At 42.7% G+C, this 20,082-nt stretch overlaps 1 protein-coding gene across 1 annotated transcript in view; it reads left to right on the forward strand.

Moving 5' to 3' along the window:
- The window catches only part of MARCHF5 (membrane associated ring-CH-type finger 5), a 69,051-nt gene extending 49,961 nt beyond the window's left edge, over positions 1–19,090 (forward strand). The window contains exons 3-6 of the mRNA XM_066239892.1: positions 1,363–1,493; positions 14,683–14,866; positions 15,373–15,539; positions 16,034–19,090. Of these exons, the coding sequence (XP_066095989.1) occupies positions 1,363–1,493; positions 14,683–14,866; positions 15,373–15,539; positions 16,034–16,150 (599 nt within the window). The 3' untranslated portion in view covers positions 16,151–19,090. The remainder of the gene's footprint in view (positions 1–1,362; positions 1,494–14,682; positions 14,867–15,372; positions 15,540–16,033) is intronic.
- Positions 19,091–20,082: the final 992 nt, after the last annotated feature.

The raw sequence follows: 20,082 nt of genomic DNA on the forward strand, positions 1-20,082 counted from the left end.
GTAAGCCCCCAGAAGGTAGGTAATAATACTTGTACCTTTCTAAGAAAATGTTTCAAGAAATGGGTTTTATGTAGAGGATATTCAACAAATATATATATTATGATTACTGAATCAGAGTTTCATAATTCTTAGATTAAACTTAGATATTTATTTCTTTAGGCCTTGGTCTAATTTAGGCCTAAGACCCTTCCACTATTCTGGAAGATTCTGGAGCTCAATTATATTATTGGGCTAAGTGGCAGTTAATTAGAATACCTCCAAATGTAGCTATTCCAAATAAATTCCAGAGGGAGGTAGTAGCCAAATTTCACAGTTAAGTACATAATAATAGAAGCATAATTGGCACACACACACGGTTGTTGGAATGCCATAAAAACTGGTATTATGATTATTAAAAAAAGCTTGTTAGAGAATAATACTCAACTAATTATAGCATATTGAATATCAAAGTAAGATAGATTGATTTTGTATAACTGCAAGAAAATGCCTTGGTTACTTTCACACACTATCAAGATAGTAATCAGTGAAGTAAAAAAAGTGATATTCTTTCCGAGTACTAGAGTCTAATTGTGGCCAGCAACTGATTGGGAAGGACAAGCTGGAACAGCCATTTCATTTTGTAGTAGCCAAGGTGATTAAGAAAATGAGACTTTTATAAAAAGCAACTTTAATCTTGGAGACATTAATCTTAGGTTTACTAATAAAAAAAAAATTTAAAGAGGTGTTTTTTTTTTTAATTTAAGAAATAAGGCCCTGGCCGGTTGGCTCAGTGGTAGAGCGTCGGCCTGGCGTGCGGGGGACCCGGGTTCGATTTCCGGCCAGGACACATAGGAGAAGCGCCCATTGGCTTCTCCACCCCCACCCCCTCCTTCCTCTCTGTCTCTCTCTTCCCCTCCCGCAGCCAAGGCTCTATTGGAGCAAAGATGGCCCAGGCGCTGGGGATGGCTCCTTGGCCTCTGCCCCAGGCGCTAGAGTGGCTCTGGTCGCAGCAGAGCGACGCCCCGGAGGGGGCAGAGCATCGCCCCCTGGTGGGCAGAGTGACCCCCTGGTGGGCGTGCCGGGTGGATCCCAGTCGGGCGCATGCGGGAGTCTGACTGTCTCTCCCCGTTTCCAGCTTCAGAAAAATACAAAAAAAAAGAAAGAAAAAGAAAAAATAAATAAAACTTAGCTATTCATGAAATGTCTGAGAAATTCTAACCCTATTCAAATCAAGGTTTCCCTCACATTTATAACTTATTTCTAAAGTATCAGAACAGCCAACCTCATTAAAATATTTTAGATCTATGGAAAATACTGAATGGAATGAGTCCTCTTTAAAACCTGTTTTGTGTTGAAACTTTACTTGTCTTCTTTGTACCATAGGTCCAGTTGTGTACGTATTGGATCTTGCTGATAGACTGATCTCAAAAGCCTGTCCATTTGCTGCAGCGGGAATAATGGTTGGCTCTATCTATTGGACAGCTGTGACTTACGGTGCAGTGACAGTGATGCAGGTTCGCTATTTTACTCTATTCAATTATATTACTTTTGATGTGAAGATGTGTTAAAATAGATTTTGTTAGGAGTTTTAAATTTTATTTTGAACGAAGTACTGTAGTAACATTCCCATGACTTAAAAATAAGAAAATATATAAAAAGCTGTTAGTGAAAAATCATCTTACTCCTGTATTTGCCCAGGTAGCCACTATTATTAATTTCATATAATCCTCCAAACTTTCTTTGTGCATATCCAAGAAAAAAAATAAGTATGTTCTCATACATACACACATCCTTTTCCTTTGTACCTGAAAGAAGCATATTGGAACTGCATCCTTTTTTTTTTCACAATCAATTTTAGAGATCTTTTCATAGAAATGTGCATAGCATTCTGTGTACAGAATTACAATTTAAAAGCTGTCTCGTTGATTAGAAAATTTGTTGCTTCCAGTATCTAATCAATAATTGTCAATGAAGATTAGAGACTTAAACTTAAGATTTAGTCATAGGCCCTTGACCCTTCTCTCTTTTTTTTTTTTAATTTTAATGGGGTGACATTGATAAATCAGGGTACATATGTTCAGAGAAAACATCTCTAGAACATTTGATTATGCTGCATTCCCATCACCCAAAGTCCAATTGTTTTCCGTCCCCTTCTAAATGGTTTTCTTTGTGCCCTTTCACTCCTCCAAACCCCTCCCTCTCCCCCCCATCCCGTAACCCCCACACTCTTGTCCATGTCTGAGTCATTTTTATGTCCCACCTATGTATGGAATCATATAGTTCTTAGTTTTTTCTGATTTACTTATTTCACTCAGTATAATGTTATCAAGGTCCATCCATGTTGTTGTAAATGATCCGATGTCATCATTTCTTATGGCTGAGTAGTATTCCATAGTGTATATGTACCAAAGCTTTTTAATCCACTCATCCACTGACGGACACTTGGGCTGTTTCCAGATCTTTGCTATTGTGCACAATGCTACCATAAACATGGGGGTGCATTTCTTTTCAAACAATGCTATGGTGTTCTTGGGGTATAACCCTAAAAGTGGTATAGCTGGGTCAAAAGGCAGTTCGATTTTTAATTTTTTGAGGAATCTCCATACTGTTTTCCACAGTGGCTGCACCAGTCTGCATTCCCACCAGCAGTGCAGGAGGGTTCCCTTTTCTCCACATCCTCACCAGCACTTATTCTGTGTTGTTTTGTTGATGAGCGCCATTCTGACTGGTGTGAGATGATATCTCATTGTGGTTTTAATTTGCATTTCTCTAATGATTAGTGATGTTGAGAATTTTTTCATGTGTCTATTGGCCATCTGTATGTCCTCTTTGGAGTAGTGTCTATTCATTTCTTTTACCCATTTTTTGATTGGATTGTTTGTCTCTCAGGTGTTGAGTTTTACAAGTTCTTTATAAATTTTTGTTATTAACCCCTTATCAGATGTATTGTCAAATATATTCTCCCATTGTGTAGTTTGTCTTTTTATTCTGTTCTTATTATCTTTAAGTCCAGTTGATCTAGTGAGTCCTTTAAGTCTGCTGTTTCTTTGTTAATTTTCTTTCTTGAGGATCTATCTAGTGATGTTATTTGGGTATTGAAATCCCCTACTATTATAGTATTGCTGTTGATCTCACCCTTTAAATCCATTAAAATCTGCTTTATATATTTAGGTGCTCCTATATTAGGTGCGTAGATATTTATAACGGTTATATCTTCCTGTTGGATTGCTCCTTTTATCATTATGTAATGACCTTCTTTATCTCTTACTATAGCCTTTGTTTTAAAGTCCATTTTGTCTGATATAAGTATTGCTACCCCAGCTTTTTTTTTAATTTCCATTTGCATGAAATATTTTTTCCATCATTTTATCTTCCGTCTATGTGCATCTTTTGTTTTAAGATGTGTCTCTTGTAGACAGCATATGTATGGGTCCTGTTTGTTTTCTTATCCACGCAGCTACCCTATGTCTTTTGATCGGATCATTTAATCCATTTACATTTAAGGTTATTATTGATATATAGTTGTTTATTGCCATTTTATTCTTTAAAACTGTATTCCTCTTTTGCTATATTCTTTTTCTCCTTTGATCTGTTTACAACAGGCCCCTTAGCATTTCTTGCAGCATTGGTTTGGTTGTAATGAATTCCTTGAGTTGTTTGTTTGTTTGTTTGTTTTATCTGGAAAGCTTTTTATTTCTCCTTCAATTTTAAAGGATAGATAAAGTAGTTATCTATCTTGCTGGATAAAGACTACTTGCTGGATAAAGTAGTCTTGGTTTTGAATATTTCTTGCCATTCCCTTCTGGCCTCAAATGTTTCTGTTGAGAAGTCGGATGTCATCCTTATGGGGGCTCCTTTGTAGGTGATAGTCTTTTTTTCTCTAGCAGCTTTTAATATTTTCTCTTTATCACTTAGCTTTGGTATTTTAATTATGATGTGTCTTGGTGTAGATTTCTTTGGGTTTCTCTTTAATGGAATTCTCTGTGCTTCTTGAATTGTGTGACGTTTTCCTGCCTTAATTGAGGGAAGTTTTCAGCTCTGTTCTGTTTGAACAAAGTCTCTATCCCTTGTTCTTTTTCGTCTTCAGGAACCCCTATGATGCAGATGTTATTTCTCTTCATGTTGTCACAGAGCTCTCTTAGAGTTTCCTCAGACTTTTTGAGTCTCTTCTTTTTTCTGCTCTGCTTCCATGCCTTCATTTATCTTGTCCTCTAACTCACTGATTCAGTTCTCAGCTTTATCCATTCTGCTTTTAATTCCTTCCATTGTGTTCTTCATTTCTGATATTGTATTTGTCATTTCTGACTGATTCTTTTTTATTATTTCAATGTCCTTTTTTATATTTGCTATGCCTTTATTTAGGTGTTCGTAATGACCATCTATTGTTGCTCTAATATCTTTGAGCATCCTAACAATCATTATTTTAAACTCTGCATCTGTAATTTGGTTATATCTGACTCATTCAGGTCCTTTTCTGGGGATTTCTCTTGATTTATTTGTGTTGCAGTTCTCTGCCTTCCCATTTTGTCTGTGTAAAAGGAGGTTTTGGCCACTGGAGTCCACTGGGTGTGGCCTCTGTGTTCCCTAGGTGTGGTCTGTCTGCAGGCTCGCCACCCCCTCTGCTGTTGCTGCCTGTGGCATTGGGGTATGGGCGTTGCTGGTGCCTGCCCACTGGGGCTGTTTCTGTGGTTTCTGCCTCCTTCACGGTAGTGGCTGTGATCACGTGCTCGGGTGTACAAGCCTTGGTGGCCTTGGCCTTCGCCCCACCCCCATGGGTGAGGTTATGCTCAGCCCTGAGGGCAGGGGTGAGCACTTTTGCTCAGCTGTGGGTCTCCACCTGATTCCGGGCTTTCACCCCGCCCCTGCAGGAGGAGCCTGCTCATGGGACAGCTGCAAGCCTTGGCTCCACAGGCCGGTGGGACTGTGTGCCCACGCTCAGTAGCGGGACTCCACCTGTTCTGGGCTTTTGGCTCCACCCCTGTGGGAGGAGCCGGCTCCCAAGTCAGGCCATAAGCCTCGGTTCCACAGGCGGGGCAAGGCTGTGCTCCTGTCTCCACCCCTTCTGGGGCTCCTGCCCTTCCCCCGCAGGCTGGATTGCAGGTGGTCCACAGCTGGGCTTGACCACTTTTGCACGTCCCCTCCTCCCCATCTGGGCAAGACTGAGCTCACACCTGGACCTCAGTGGTGGCCAGCCGGCTTCTGCCCTTGCGGACAGAACCGCGCTTCTGCGTCCCGCTGCCGCCCGCCCTCAGGCAAGCCCTCAGCCGTGTGGGTGCGGGCACTGCAGCTCAGACCCTAAGACTCACGACTCTAGTCCAGAAAGCTCCTTCCTTCTAAGCAACTCTGCTCTGAGTGCCAGGGGAGAGCTTCTTTGGCTGGTGTCCTGCTTCCTTTTGCTGGTATTGCTGTTTCCAGGGGAAATATTCACTTCAGATTTGGGGAGTGACTCATCCCAGGGGTTAGGGTGGCTGTCTCTCAAAATGTTTCTCCCTGTGCCTCCTAGATGACTCTCTCTCCCTGCTACTCCAGTCCTCTCCTCTCTCTCCGTCCCCTGGAGCCCCAGGTGAGTGGTTGTGAGAGAGGTTTTCTGCGCGGTCCCTTTAAGAAGAATCCTGGGTCTGCTTGACCAGGTGGTGGCGCAGAGGATAGAGCCTCGGATTGGGATGCAGAGGACCCAGGTTTTAAACCCCGAGGTTGCCAGCTTGAGCTGGGCTCATCTGGCTTGAGCAAAAAGCTCACCTGCTTAGACCCAAGTTCACTGGCTTGAGCAAGGGGTTACTCAGTCTGCTGAAGGCCCATGGTCAAGACACATATGAGAAAGCAATCAATGAACAACTAAGGTGTCGCAATGCGCAACGAAAAACTAATGATTAATGCTTCTTATCTCTCCATTCCTGTCTGTCTGTACCTGTCTATCCTTCTCTCTGTCTCTGTAAAAAAAAAAAAAGGAAGAAGAATCCTGGATCTGAGAAATCAGTCTCTTTCTCACAAACAGTATCCTGTCTTGTTTCCAGCTAAATACTGTCCATATGCCTCTTGTAGGCTCTGGGGCTGCAGGTTGGGGCTTTGTTCCTGGGACTCAGGACCCTCCCCTCTCTGCTAAACTCACTTCCCGCCATGTGAGTCTCTCCCGGCTGCCATTCGCTCCCGGGAGCTGGGCAGCCTTCTCCACGTTTCCACTTTTCCTACCAGTCTCAGTGTGGCTTCTTCAGTGTTCCTTGGTTGAAGAGTCCTCTTAGTTTAGTCCAAAGTTGGTTTTTCCAGATGATGGTTCTTAAAATCAAGTTGTAATCCACTTTGGTTCTGGGAGGTAGAAGTTGGTACGTCCACCTACTCCATCGCCATCTTGTCTTCCGACTCTTCTCTTTATATACGTCTTCCTTAAAGATTTTCAGCTAATATTAAGATGTTTCTGTGCTTGTGTTCCGATCTTTCTTTTGCCCTAATCCTTCCCCAAATTCAGTTTTACAGTAGCAGTTTGACCCTTCCCAAATGACATCTTGGAACTTCACACTCAATTATTATTGAAATCAAAATTTTTTTAAAGATTTTATTTATTGATTTTTCAGAGGAGGGGGGTCAGTAAGAAGTATTGACTCATAGTTGAGTCACTTTAGGTGTTCATTGCTTGCATGTTGTATGTGCCTTGTCGGGCAAGCCCAGGGTTTTCCATCGGAAACCTCAGCATTCCAGGTTGACACTATCCGTTGTGCCACCACAGGCCAGGCAAAGATGTTTTTTTCTCAGTTTGAAAGCTAAATTTATTCCCCAGTATAATTTATCTATACTTTTGATTCCTGCTATTATTTTTTCTCCTACTAGATTTATAGCCTACATTCTTAGGATTACCTTTAACTTTATAAAATATAACACTATATGCAGTCCACTGACCAAGTCCAAGCAATTTTTATTTTCATATGGCTTACATCTGTCATTTCCTTTTTACTGTCTCTAGCTAATGATTCCTTGTCACTTTCCCATCATGACCTGGATGACTAAAGGAACCTTTTCATTGGTTCCTCAAACTTTACTCCCTTCTATCAATCGATCCTTTCAAGTGAATCTTCCTAAAATAATACCTTGAGCATCTTATTTCAAGCTTACCATCTCCTCTGCCTTAAGTAGTGGTTCTCAAAAGCAGCACCTGGATTGGCTAAGCGTTTCATAAGCAACTCAATAAACGTACTTAGGTTTATACTATAGCTGATATAACTTGCTTTTCTTTAATAAAAATCAGCGCATAGAAGAAAAAGGGAATTACAACAAGTCCTCAAGTAGTATTTCATTCAGCATCATTTTGTTATGTTGAGATATTGTAGGAACTTTTAATTTTTGAGAGAGAGAAAAAAGGAGAAAGGAAGGGAGAGAGATGAGAAGCATCACCTCATAGTTAAGTCACTTTAGTTGTTCAATCAATGAACAACTAATGCTTTTCCTATGTGCCTTGAAGGGGGGACTTCACGCTGACCCAGTGACCCCTTGCTCAAGCCAGCGACCTTGGGATCATGTTGATGAGCCTGCACTCAAGCCAGCAACCTTGAGGTTTCAAACCTGGGACCTCAGCATCCCAGGTTGACACTCTATCCACTGCACCACCACTAGTCAGGCAAGATATGGTGGGAACTTAACTCTTTTTTTTTTTTTGCATTTTTCTGAAGCTAGAAACAGGGAGAGACAGTCAGACAGACTCCCGCATGCACCCGACCGGGATCCACCCGGCACGCCCACCAGGGGCGCTGCTCTGTCCACCAGGGGGCGATGCTCTGCCCATCCTGGGCGTCGCCATGTTGCGACCCTCCTGGGTGTCACCATGTTGCGACCAGAGCCACTCTAGCGCCTGGGGCAGAGGCCACAGAGCCATCCCCAGCGCCTGGGCCATCTTTGCTCCAGTGGAGCCCTGGCTGCGGGAGGGGAAGAGAGAGACAGAGAGGAAGGCACGGCGGAGGGGTGGAGAAGCAAATGGGCGCTTCTCCTATGTGCCCTGGCCGGGAATCGAACCCGGGTCCTCCGCACGCTAGGCCGACGCTCTACCGCTGAGCCAACCGGCCAGGGCTTAACTCTTGTTTATATCAGTTAGCCTATGCTAAAATTAGTTTCATTACTTATCATTTTGGGTAGTCACAGAAACTATCAATACCATTAAAGTGAGGACTTACTGGATATGTAATATGCCAAATATTGCACATAACCTATCTATGCCCGGGTCCATAATAAAGTCTTTCTGGTTGTTCCATTAATAGTTATGATGAGACAGTATCGTAAGACTTCTTCATAAAATATTGATGACACCCCAAAAATCTGGATATAGTCACTGGAATGAATCACAAGTAGTAACCTATCACTTGTCATGAGTGTAGTGGATAAAGATTGAAAACCACTAACTTCAAAAAAGATTCCTTTTTGGGTTTTTTTGCAAGAGAGATAGAGAGGGTCAGATAGGGATAGAGAGGAAGGGAGAGACATAAGAAGCATCAGTTCTTCATTGCAGCACCTTAGTTGTTCATTGATTGCTTTCTCATATGTGCCTTGATGGGGGATGGGGGGCTACAACAGAGCAAGTGACCCCTTGCTCAAGCCTGCGAGCCTGGGCTTCAGGCCAGCGACCCCGCACTCAAGCCGGTGACCTCGGGGTTTCAAAGCTGGGTCCTCTGTGTCGCAGGCCAATGCTCTCTCTACTCTGCCACCGCCTGCTCATAACCTGATTTGTTATGCAGGGTCCTCCACAGTCTTACTTCCTTCTGCTCTGAGAACCTGTTGGGCTGTCTCCTCTAACCTCTGTCCTTTGGCTTATGTCACCTCCCTGTCTCACACCTTTGCAACCAGTTTTAATCCAAATCTAAACCTTCCTTTCAGGCTTAATTCAGACATTTTTCCTCCTCAAAACTTAACAGACAACTCCTGCCCATTGTGGTTAATTTTTCCTGTGCATTGATAACAATTTTTTATTCCTCAAATGGCAGCTTATTTTGTGCTGACAAAGTGGTATTTCTTACATGGATTACCTAAGATGTTTAACTTTTTCTGTATTCAGTGTATTCAGGCCTTACTTTTCATATTAGAAGGTAATTTGTTTGAAAGTAGAAACTGGTAATTATGCATTCCTGTATGGCATATAAAGATGGACTAACACTTAAAAGGCTTTCATAACTATTGTTTTTTATATGAACAGTTCTATCAGGTGTAACAGGCTTACCTGGTTGATTATAGTCTCTGCAATAATTCGTTTTACTCCAATAATGAGTATCAGTACATGATTACATCAAGGAAGTTCAGGATCATTTACTAGGACTGATAAAGATGTGACAATTTAGAGCAGATTATACATTATTTAACGTACAGATGAGGAAACTAAGACCCTCTCAGACTGAGTGATTTTTCTTAAGATCTAACTGACTGTAAGAAATGAGATGGCTCTTCCTGACCAGGTGGTGGTGCACTGGATAGAACCTCAACCTGTAACGCTGAGGACCCAGGTTCAAAACCCTGAGGTTGCCAGCTTGAACAAGGGGTCACTGGCTCAGCTGGAGGCCCCCCCATGCCTGTCAATGCATGTTCATTAAACAACTAAATGCCACAACTTCAAGTTGATTCTTCTTATCTCCTTTCCTGTCTCTCTCCCTCTCTCTCCTTTTCTCTCCTTTCTCCCTCTCTCTCTCCCCCTCTCCTTCTCTTTCTCTCTTCCTCTCGCTTGCTTTTTAGCGAAAAGAAATAGGATGGCTCTTTTTGAGGCAAAAACTTTAACTCAGTCTTAAAAAGGAATTTTGATAAGGAAACAAACACTTCAACGACACAGGAGCCAATTACGGAATATAGTATGTACCCTCTAAAAAGGGCTACCATTTGCATCTGGGGATCATATTGTTATGATACATTTAAAAAGTTAGCACTGAGCCGAAGTCTATGTAAAATATAAAACAAATTGCAAGTCCTAATCCCCAGCCTCAAGGAATGTTGTCTTAAGACAAAGTGAACATAAATGAACAACTCAAGAACAGTTATAAGGTTTTATAAACAAATGTGAAGAGAGTGTAGAAAACTATTTAAACAGTGTGTTAATTCAACAAAAGTAAAGAATTAGGCCCTGGCCGGTTGGCTCAGCGGTGGAGCATCGGCCTGGTGTGCGGGGGACCCAGGTTCGATTCCCGGCCGGGGCACATAGGAGAGGCACCCATTTGCTTCTCCACCCCTTCCTCTCCTTCCTCTCTGTCTCTCTCTTCCCCTCCCGCAGCCAAGGCTCCATTGGAGCAGAGATGGCCTGGGCGCTGGGGATGGCTCCTTGGCCTCTACCCTAGGTGCTGGAGTGGCTCTGGTCGCGGCGGAGCAACGCCCCGGAGGGGCAGAGCATCGCCCCCTGGTGGGCGTGCCGGGTGGATCCCGGTCAGGCGCATGTGGGAGTCTGACTGTCTTTCCCCGTTTCCAGCTTCAGAAAAATACAAATAAAAAAGTAAAGATTTGAAATTATGAAAAACATAAGTCTTGAGCTGACCCTTGAGGGAAATACACTGCTCACAACAATTAGGGGATATTGTATAGTTTCATATTCATTTTGAAATATCCCCTAATTGTTGTGAGCTGTATAATTGGATTGGTAGAGGGGAAGAAATTATATAAGCAAGAAGACAAAAATGAACATGATGGTTATTGGTAACAATAAAGAGAAAGACCTAAAATGATGATAATACATATATATTAGGTGTTATCATTTAGAAATAATCTTTACATATGCTGTCTCATGTGAAAAGTTTTTGTGGGTTTTTTTAGCTCAGAAATGAGAGAGAGTCTGACCAGGCGGTGGCACAGTGGATAGGGCGTCAGACTGGGATGCAGAGGACCCAGATTCGAGACCCCGAGGTCACCAGCTTGGACCCAGGGTTGCTGGCTCGAGCAGGGAGTTACTCGGTCTGCTGTAGCCCCACAGGCAAGGCACATGTGAGAAAGCAATCAATGAACAACTAAGGTGTCACAACGAAAAACTAATGATTGATGCTTCTCATCTCTCTTCATTTCTGTCTGTCTGTCCCTTTCTATCCCTCTCTCTGACTCTGTCTCTGTAAAAAAAAGAAAAAGAAAAGAGAGATTAACTGTGAACAGGAAGTGTGTGATTTAAGAGTATTAGGAAGACTTTTTTTTTTTTTTTTTTTTTTTTTCTGAAGCTGGAAACGGGGAGAGACAGTCAGACAGACTCCCGGACCGGGATCCCCACCCCCCCACCCCCGGCATGCCCACCAGAAGGCGATGCTCTGCCCCTCCGGGGCGTCGCTCTGTTGCGACCAGAGCCACTCCAGCACCTGGGGCAGAGGCCAAGGAGCCATCCCCAGCGCCTGGGCCATCTTTGCTCCAATGGAGCCTCGGCTGTGGGAGGGGAAGAGAGAGACAGAGAGGAAGGAGAGGGGGAGGGGTGAAGAAGCAGATGGGCGCTTCTCCTGTGTGCCCTGGCTGGGAATCGAACCCGGGACTTCTGCACGCCAGGCCAACGCTCTACCACTGAGCCAACCAGCCAGGGCTAGGAAGACTTTTATCTACCTGAATATATTTGTTAAGGAATGTGATCCACTACACCATTCGCAGTATTTAGGATTTTCTTTTTCATTCATTCTTTTTCTCTATTTTTAATTTTTTTTTTTTTAATAGAGACAGAGAATCAATCAGTGAGGGTCAGATAGGTACAGACAGGAAGGGAGAGAGATGAAAAGCATCAATTCTTCGTTAAGGCATCTTAGTTGTTCGTTGATTGCTTTCTCATATGTGCCTTGACGGGGTGGGGGGAGGACTACCCCTTGTTCAAGCCAGCAACCATGGGGTTGTGTGTAGGAGCCCGTGCTCAAACTGGCGACCTTGAAGTTTCTAACCTGGGTCCTCTGCATCCCAGCCCAACGCTCTATCCACTGTACCACCACCTGGTCAGGCTAGGGTTTCCTTTGTAACAATTTACTGTTTCTTTTCCTTTGTTCTCTGACTACTCTTAAATAAATCAGATGAAGGAATCAGACAACTATTCTCTTCCCATTTATTCCCATTTATTTTTTTCATGAACCAGTCTTAGGTTTAATCTCTCTTTTTTTCTTTTTTTTTTTTTAATTTTTCCGAAGTTAGAAGCAGAGAGGCAGTCAGATAGACTGCATGCACCTGACCAGGATCCACCTGACATGCCCAGCAGGGGGCGATGCTCTGCCCATTTGGGGCATTGCTCCATTGTGACCAGAGCCATTCTAGCACCTGATGCAGAGACCATGGAGCTGTCCTCAGCACCCAGGCCAACTACGCTCCAATGGAGCCCTGGCTGCAGGAGAGGAAAAAAGACAGCAAGAAAGGAGAGGGGGACCGTGGAGAAGCAGGCGCTTCTCCTGTGTGCCCTGACTGGGAATCAAACCCAGGACTTCCACATACCGGGCCGATGCTCTACTGCTGAGCCAACCGGCCAGGGCCAGGTTTAATCTCTATTAATTATAAGGAACTTAAATTGGAAATTCCACTTATATTTATATTGAAAAGACAACACAATAATTCACTATTTTTCCTCCAGCACTGGGCTCAAGACTTTTCGAGCACTGATGCATTTAATCCTTACAAAATCTTGTGGTGTTCATACTATCAGTTGCTCTTCGTTTACAACTTCAAAGAGTTTGTATGTTCAGTACCACACAACAAGGAAGTAGCATTAAGACTCCTGTCTTCATCTTGGGATCTAAATGAAACCTGGTCCCGAAGGCCAGGACGTTTTATCTTGGAACAGTAGAACCTTAATATCCAATCTAGTTCCACTTTTGTATCTAGTATAAAGACAACCCTCATAAGCATTGCCCATTCTTAAGTACACTGCACTTTTTTTTTTCAACAGAGAGGGACAAACAGGGATAGACAGGAAGGGAGAGATGAGAAGCAATTGCAGCACCTTAGTTGTTCATTGATTGCTTTCTCATATGTGCCTTGACCCGGGGGGGCTCCAGCTGAGCCAGGGACCCCTTGCTCAAGTCAACAACCTTCAAATCAAGCCAGCAATCCCGCACTCAAGCTGGTGATCCCATGCTCAAGCTGGATGAGCCCACTCTCAATCAGGCGACCTCAGGGTTTCAAACCTGGGTCTTCCTCGTCCCAATCCAACTCTTCATACACCGTGCCACTGTCTGGTCAGGCTACACGTACTTTTATAAAATATTTTTACCTGGATCAGTGTTTTCTAGAATTTCAGTTTTCCCTGATCATTCTCAGCTTGACTTTATTTCATATCTCCTTGTAGGCATCCTTTAAAAATGTGCTATATAAACTAACATAAAGGACATCTCGTTTTTGAAAACAAATTCATAAGCTTGTTCTTCTGAATGTATGTAATCCCTGGCAGCTTCTAGTCTTCCCTACCTTCTTTCCTTTCCCTCCATGCCTGTCCTTCCTTTTTTTCCCCTTCTTCCTGTCAAAAATATAGATAGGGTCCTTTCTAGTCCTTTCTTCCTGGCTTATTCCTGAAGTGTGATCAGAAAAACTACATGGAGTCCTTTACCGTAGGGTCCTACTACCAAGCTATTGCCTCAAGGTTCTGAAGTATTCTTCTTCCCCTTTCTTAACTGTGAAGAATAATCCTTCAGAGAAATATGTGTAATTTGTGAGCAATTGAAACTTTTGGCTAAAGGGAGATCATTTGAGACCTTTGAAAAAGAATATTTAGGGAAATTATCCAGTTAAAAATAGGAAGCTCACTAATAAAATGGTGGTGTTGAGAGAAGTGTAAGGCGAAGATTGATCAGTAAGTGGGAAAGATTCTGCTTGGAGAGGAAGTATGGAGATTCACAAATCAGAATTAATCATGTGTCTGGCCTGTGGTAGGCGCAGTGGATAAAGTGTCGACCTAGAACCCTGAGGTCACCAGTTCGAAACCCTTGACTGCCTGGTCAAGGCACATATGGGAGTTGATGCTTCCTGCTCCTCCCCCCTTCTATCTCTCTCTCTCTCATCTAAAAAAATGAATTAAATACAAAAAAAGAAAAATAATCATGTGCTTCTTGCCTTCTGGGATCTAAACCAATTGAGAAATAGCCTTATGACCCAGATGAGAGGCGGAGGGTTGTTTTAGCTCCATTACCCCATGGGTAGGGTACTGGAGGGTTCCTGGATTGGAAAAAATGACTAGAACCTGTGGCCAAAACTCCTTACAGCAGTCCCCCAAAGTGAGGCAGCAGAATTGCATTTTAGGAGTTAGGTGTGTTGAAGCCAACCAGAGAGATCTCACTCTATCCCAGACGCTGCTGAGTAAGGATAAGGAGCCAAAGAGAAGGGAGTTTTCAGGTCACCTCCTGAAGCCAGGCCCTGCCACTTTGCTGGCTGTGCTTACCTCTGAGTAGGAAGAACAGGAAAACAGAGGCTCTGCTAGAAGACAGATAGGACCTAAAATAGCCCAGGTAAACCAAATCAATTGGGAGGAATGGAAGCAAGAATTGGAAATCCCCTCCCTTCTCTTCAGATATGATCAATGGAGGTCAACCATTTTTAAAACTTCTGTTCCAATGTAATATGACATCGCTTGAGATATTTTTTTCCTCTGAATGAGAGACACTTCTTATGAATAAATTAGGACTGGTAATTTTCCAGCTTATTTTTTTAATTTTTGTATTTTTTTGACATTTAGCATTTTCTCTAAAATGAATTGAGCTCAGGCATGCAATAACCCTTCATAGATAAAGAAATGATTCTAGCAAATTCTGTGTTTCACAGGTTGTAGGTCATAAAGAAGGTCTGGATGTTATGGAGAGAGCTGATCCTTTATTCCTTTTAATTGGACTTCCTACTATTCCGGTCATGCTGATATTAGGCAAGATGATTCGCTGGGAGGATTATGTACTTAGACTATGGCGCAAATACTCAAATAAACTACAAATTTTGAACAGTATATTTCCAGGTAAGGCCCTGAATTGAGGTTGTAACAAGCATGCCAAATCAATCTATGAAAGAATGCTTCTGAACGCCTCTAAGTCAGAATCCCGCCCAGGCGGAACGATACAGCAGCGCCCCGGAGCCTCGGTTGGCCTCAGGTCGCCTCGGATGGCCGGTCCCCTGCCGTCCCGCCAGTGGGCCGCTGCGCGTGGGGACCCGGCCAGTGCGGAGAGCCCCTCGTCCTGGGAAACGGGGCGCGGCCCAAAAGGGGGCCGCCCCCTCGCCCATCACGTAATGCACGTGCACGTTCATGGGGAACCTGGTGCTAAACCATTCATAGATGACCTGCTTCTGGGTTGGGGTTTCCTACATAGCAGAGCAGCTCCCTCACTGCGATCTATTGAAAGTCAGCCCTCAACACAAGGGTTTGTAAAAAAAAAAAAAAAGAGAGAGAGAAAGAATGCTTACCACAAAGATATTTTAGCTGTGCTAATTTTTTTAGCTCTAATAGCCTGTATGTTTTTCCTCTAGGGATTGGCTGTCCTGTTCCTCGAATTCCAGCTGAGGCTAATCCTTTAGCAGATCATGTCTCTGCCACCCGGATTCTGTGTGGAGCTCTTGTCTTTCCTACTATTGCAACAGTAGTTGGTAAACTGATGTTTAGTAGTGTTAACTCTAATTTACAAAGAACAATCTTGGTAAGATGGCTTTAATATTACTTTTCTTTTCAAGTAATTATACAAAAGAGAATGAACTGTGTACTTGTTTTCAAAAAAAAACAAAAACAAAAAGAAACCAATGGGACTGGATAAATATTCTGCAGCTCTGTGCCATAAGCCTCCATTTGATCCTGACTGTTACCTAATAGCAAGAAAAAGGGAAGGACCCAACGCAGCAGTCTGGCCTTCCAAAACTGAGCTGGGGGGGAGTTCTCTCCTGGAGTAGGCATGAAACATCACACCCACCCCTCTGGCCAGCAAGATGATGGCGAAGGGCCTCTGCTCTAGGGCCAGACTGCCTGGTTCAGACCCTAGCATGCGCAGATAGTACCTTGTTGAGAAACTTAAATTTCATGACTTCTCTATGCCCGCAGAATGAAGATAGTAATGGTAGCTACTTCAGTAAACTTATTTTTATTGTGATGTTTCTTTAAATCTGCATTATAAAAAGCTAATTTTCCTTTTTATTTTAGGGTGGAATTGCTTTTGTTGCCATAAAAGGAGCATTCAAGGTCTACTTCAAACAGCAGCAATATTTACGGCAGGCACACCGCAAAATTCTCAATTATCCAGAGCAAGAAGAAGCATAAACTGTGACTTCTGGTTGTTCTGCAATCCTCTCATCCTACGAGTCTGTTGTGTTGTTCTGATTCCATCGTTAATGCACAGTAGTGGAGACTTGTGATAAGCTGCTGCTCTTGTATTTTTAAGAAATATAATAAAGAAAGCACTTAGGGCCGAGGAAATCCTCTCAGTAATCACGGAACCTAAGGATGTGATTTCATTCCCATTGTTCTGAATGTACTTCTTTTATGGCAGTCATCTGAACCATTCTCCTAGCATGGTAAACCTGGGCTTTGTTCACATTTTCTTCAGGCAGAATGTAAAGATCAACCTGTGCAAATACTAAAAAATGCACATGCTGTTTTATTCAAATGCCTCTTTTGTACACGTTCAGTGTTTTCTTAGAATCAGCTACTCAATGAAGGTACTATGAGGATTTTCCTCACTGGCATAATATGATTACACGTTAAACAGGGAGTACATGTTAATACGGGGAAATGCAAATTAAATTAGTTATAAATATATAACAAACCAAAAATGTATGTAAACATTCAAATGATTATCTGAACAAATGCAATTTTGTTGTTTTTCTTAACCCATGTGATGTTCTCCAAAATGTGTAGGGTAAAAATTCATAGGGCTTCCAGATCACCTTTTCACTATTAAATATTATTTATATGATGTTAACATCTCATAGTTCATAATGTAATTTTGACTCATACAGTCTGTGTGAGTGTGTGTGTGAGTATGTGAGTGAGAGACAGAGACATCAGGTCCTTCCATCACTGGAATAGGGTTTTTAAATCCATATTTCTAGAAATTAGAGCTGCCAGATTATAGTAGTTCAAGCACAGAGAATGATTTGCAAAAAAAAAAAAAAATCAATAAAATTATTTTACTCTTCTCTTTTACTGAGTCAGTTATTCAGATAATGGCCGACCAGCTCCCGTTTGGCCAGGCCCGGGGCTGGGAGGTACAGGCCGCAGACAGGCAGACAGGGCCCTGGTCTTCTGTAGTGTCCAGTCTGGTTTCCTACCAGTCAGGGAGGGGATAATTAAAAAGTTACGTCTTGAGTACAGATTGAGATCACTGTTTTTAAGTCAATTTATTATTAAAAACCCAATGCAAATGTTTTTAGATTTTATTTTATTTTTTTTAATTTTTTAAATTTATTTATTCATTTTAGAAAGGAGAGGGAGAGACAGAGGGGGGGAGAGAGAGGAGAGACAGAGAGAGAGAAGGAGGGGAGGAGCTGGAAGCATCAACTCCCATATGTGCCTTGACCAGGCAAGCCCAGGGTTTCGAACCGGCGACCTCAGCATTTCCAGGTCGACACTTTATCCACTGCGCCACCACAGGTCAGGCTGTTTTTAGATTTTAATTGTTTGCCATATTGATGAGGATAGTACTTTAATTATCACTGTTTAACTAGTTTTACATTCATTTTCAAAAGTGGTTATTTTAAGCCATTTTTAGTTGTGGCCCTTTAATGTTCAGCAATCTGAATAGTCCTGCAGTTATTTTTATTAAAATTAAATGTTTAAAAGTTAGTTCCATAAATCCTATTTATTTTCTTATTTACAGTATCTAATGCATGGCAATAATAAACATTTTCCCTTACTGATAAGTGGCCACTTCTCTTTAGGGGTATAGCAAATATTGGTTGAGCTATGATAGATTGCAATAATGTTTGTTAATTTTAGTCATTCATTTAAGACTGGTATCTTTTTATAGTGTGAATGTTTTAATTTTGAGTTATTACATGAAACTGATGTGATTGGCTGTTGAACATTCAAAGTTGTAATTGGGGAGGGAGGGAATTTTGACTGACAGTGGGCCCTATTAAGAACACTGCTACAGTTCTGAAGGGGAAATAAAAATGATTATATATTTTAAAAAAAACTTAGATTATATAGCTGTAATTATAAAATATATTGGCTTTTCTCTAATTTTTAAGATGAAAAGACACTAGAGATTTCCTGCATAGTGTTATATAGAACAGTGTGTAGGCAGCCTTCACTGAAGTGATATAAGCACACCATTCCGCTTTACCACTTTAATGCCCAAGGGGGGGAGTAGCTGCTTAGATGTATTGGCATCGGGGCTTGTGAGGGCCAGAGACGCAACTCCGATCCTCTGGAGAGGGGAACGGGGTTTCTGGGGCGGCGGGGAGGGACTTGCAAGTGCCTGGGGACCACGAGCGGCCTCTAGCCCTGGAACTGAACTCTTAAGTCTAAAGAGCCTCATTAGCTCGAGAAGCACCATGTCCTCGTCTCTCAGAAAGGTGGCCCGCACCACTGGGAAGCAACAAGAGCACGAGCTGGCCGACGTTGGATGGACCCGGGTTCAAATGCTGATTCTGCTTTTAGTAACTGGACCTAGGCCAAGCGACAACTTTCAGCTATAGTATTTCTCATCTCTGAACTGCAAGTAATCTCAGTTAATCGGAAGATATTTCTAGGATTAACTGAGGAATTAAAGGAACAGAGGCGCTTTTGGCTCAAAATAGCCCCTACAGAGCAGTAGTTGTTTCTTAATTGCTAAGTAGAATGTTAGCACTCGTTGGAAAAGGGAATGAAGAAGTAAAAAAGGCATTAGGGGACAGAGTAAAGGGATGCTGTGGACTTCTGGAATGGGTGGGTATATTTCGTGTTTTTCAGTTCATTTTCACATTGCTTTACCATGTTATTTCTATAAACTAATGTTTTAAACCTCTTATGGAATTCAATGACAACTAGTAGAATTCTGTTTGCAGAAGTTAACTTATTTCCAAAGTGGCTGAAAATATTGTTCATCATTACATGATTATCAAATGACTGTGAAGAATATAAAATTAAACTTAGTGACTTAATTAGTCACTGCCTAGTTAACTGTTCTGTAATTTTTTTTAAACATCTTGTTTTAATATAGCAGGCTATCTCAATACTGGCTGGATTAGGTTAAATAAAGAATTTATATGTTCTCTAGCTATATTTTGTCTGAACCAACTGCCAAAGCATAACTTATTAATTCTGTACCTACATAATTATTTTGAAATCATAGATATTGAAATAGTAATTAGATTTTTCTTTTTAGTAAAAATCTGATTTTTTCTAATTAGAGGAATTTTTATTTATTTATTTTGTATTTTTCTGAATTGAGAAGCACAGAGGCAGAGAGACAGACTCCCACATGCGCCCAACCTGGATTCACCCAGCATGCCCACTAGGGGGCAATGCTTTGCCCATCAGTGTCACTCCATTGCAACCAGAGCCATTCTAGTGCCTGAGGCAGAGGCCATGGAGCCATCCTCAGTGCCCAGGCCAACTTTGCTCCAATGGAGCAATAGCTGTGGGAGGGGAAGAGAAAGAGAAAGGAGAGGGGGAAGGGTGGAGAAGCAGATGGGCGCTTCTCCTGTGTGCCCTGGCCGGGATTCAAACCTGGTCATCTACACACCAGGCTGACGCTCTACCACTAATCCAACAGTCCGTGGCTCCATCATCTTTTTTTTTTTTTTTTTTTTTTTTTTTTTTTCATTTTTCTGAAGCTGGAAACAGGGAGAGACAGTCAGACAGACTCCCGCATGCGCCCGACCGGGATCCTCCCGGCACGCCCACCAGGGGCGACGCTCTGCCCATCCTGGGCGTCGCCATGTTGCGACCAGAGCCACTCTAGCGCCTGGGGCAGAGGCCACAGAGCCATCCCCAGCGCCCGGGCCATCTTTGCTCCAATGGAGCCTTGGCTGCGGGAGGGGAAGAGAGAGACAGAGAGGGAAAGCGCGGCGGAGGGGTGGAGAAGCAAATGGGCGCTTCTCCTGTGTGCCCTGGCCGGGAATCGAACCCGGGTCCTCCGCACGCTAGGCCGACGCTCTACCGCTGAGCCAACCGGCCAGGGCTCCATCATCTCTTAATACACATTTGTCAGTATCCAACTATCTGTATTTATCAATTCAGATAGTTGTACACTAAAAATAAGACTT

The sequence above is a fragment of the Saccopteryx bilineata genome, chromosome 7 (assembly GCF_036850765.1).
Source record: "Saccopteryx bilineata isolate mSacBil1 chromosome 7, mSacBil1_pri_phased_curated, whole genome shotgun sequence".
Lineage (NCBI taxonomy): Eukaryota > Metazoa > Chordata > Mammalia > Chiroptera > Emballonuridae > Saccopteryx > Saccopteryx bilineata.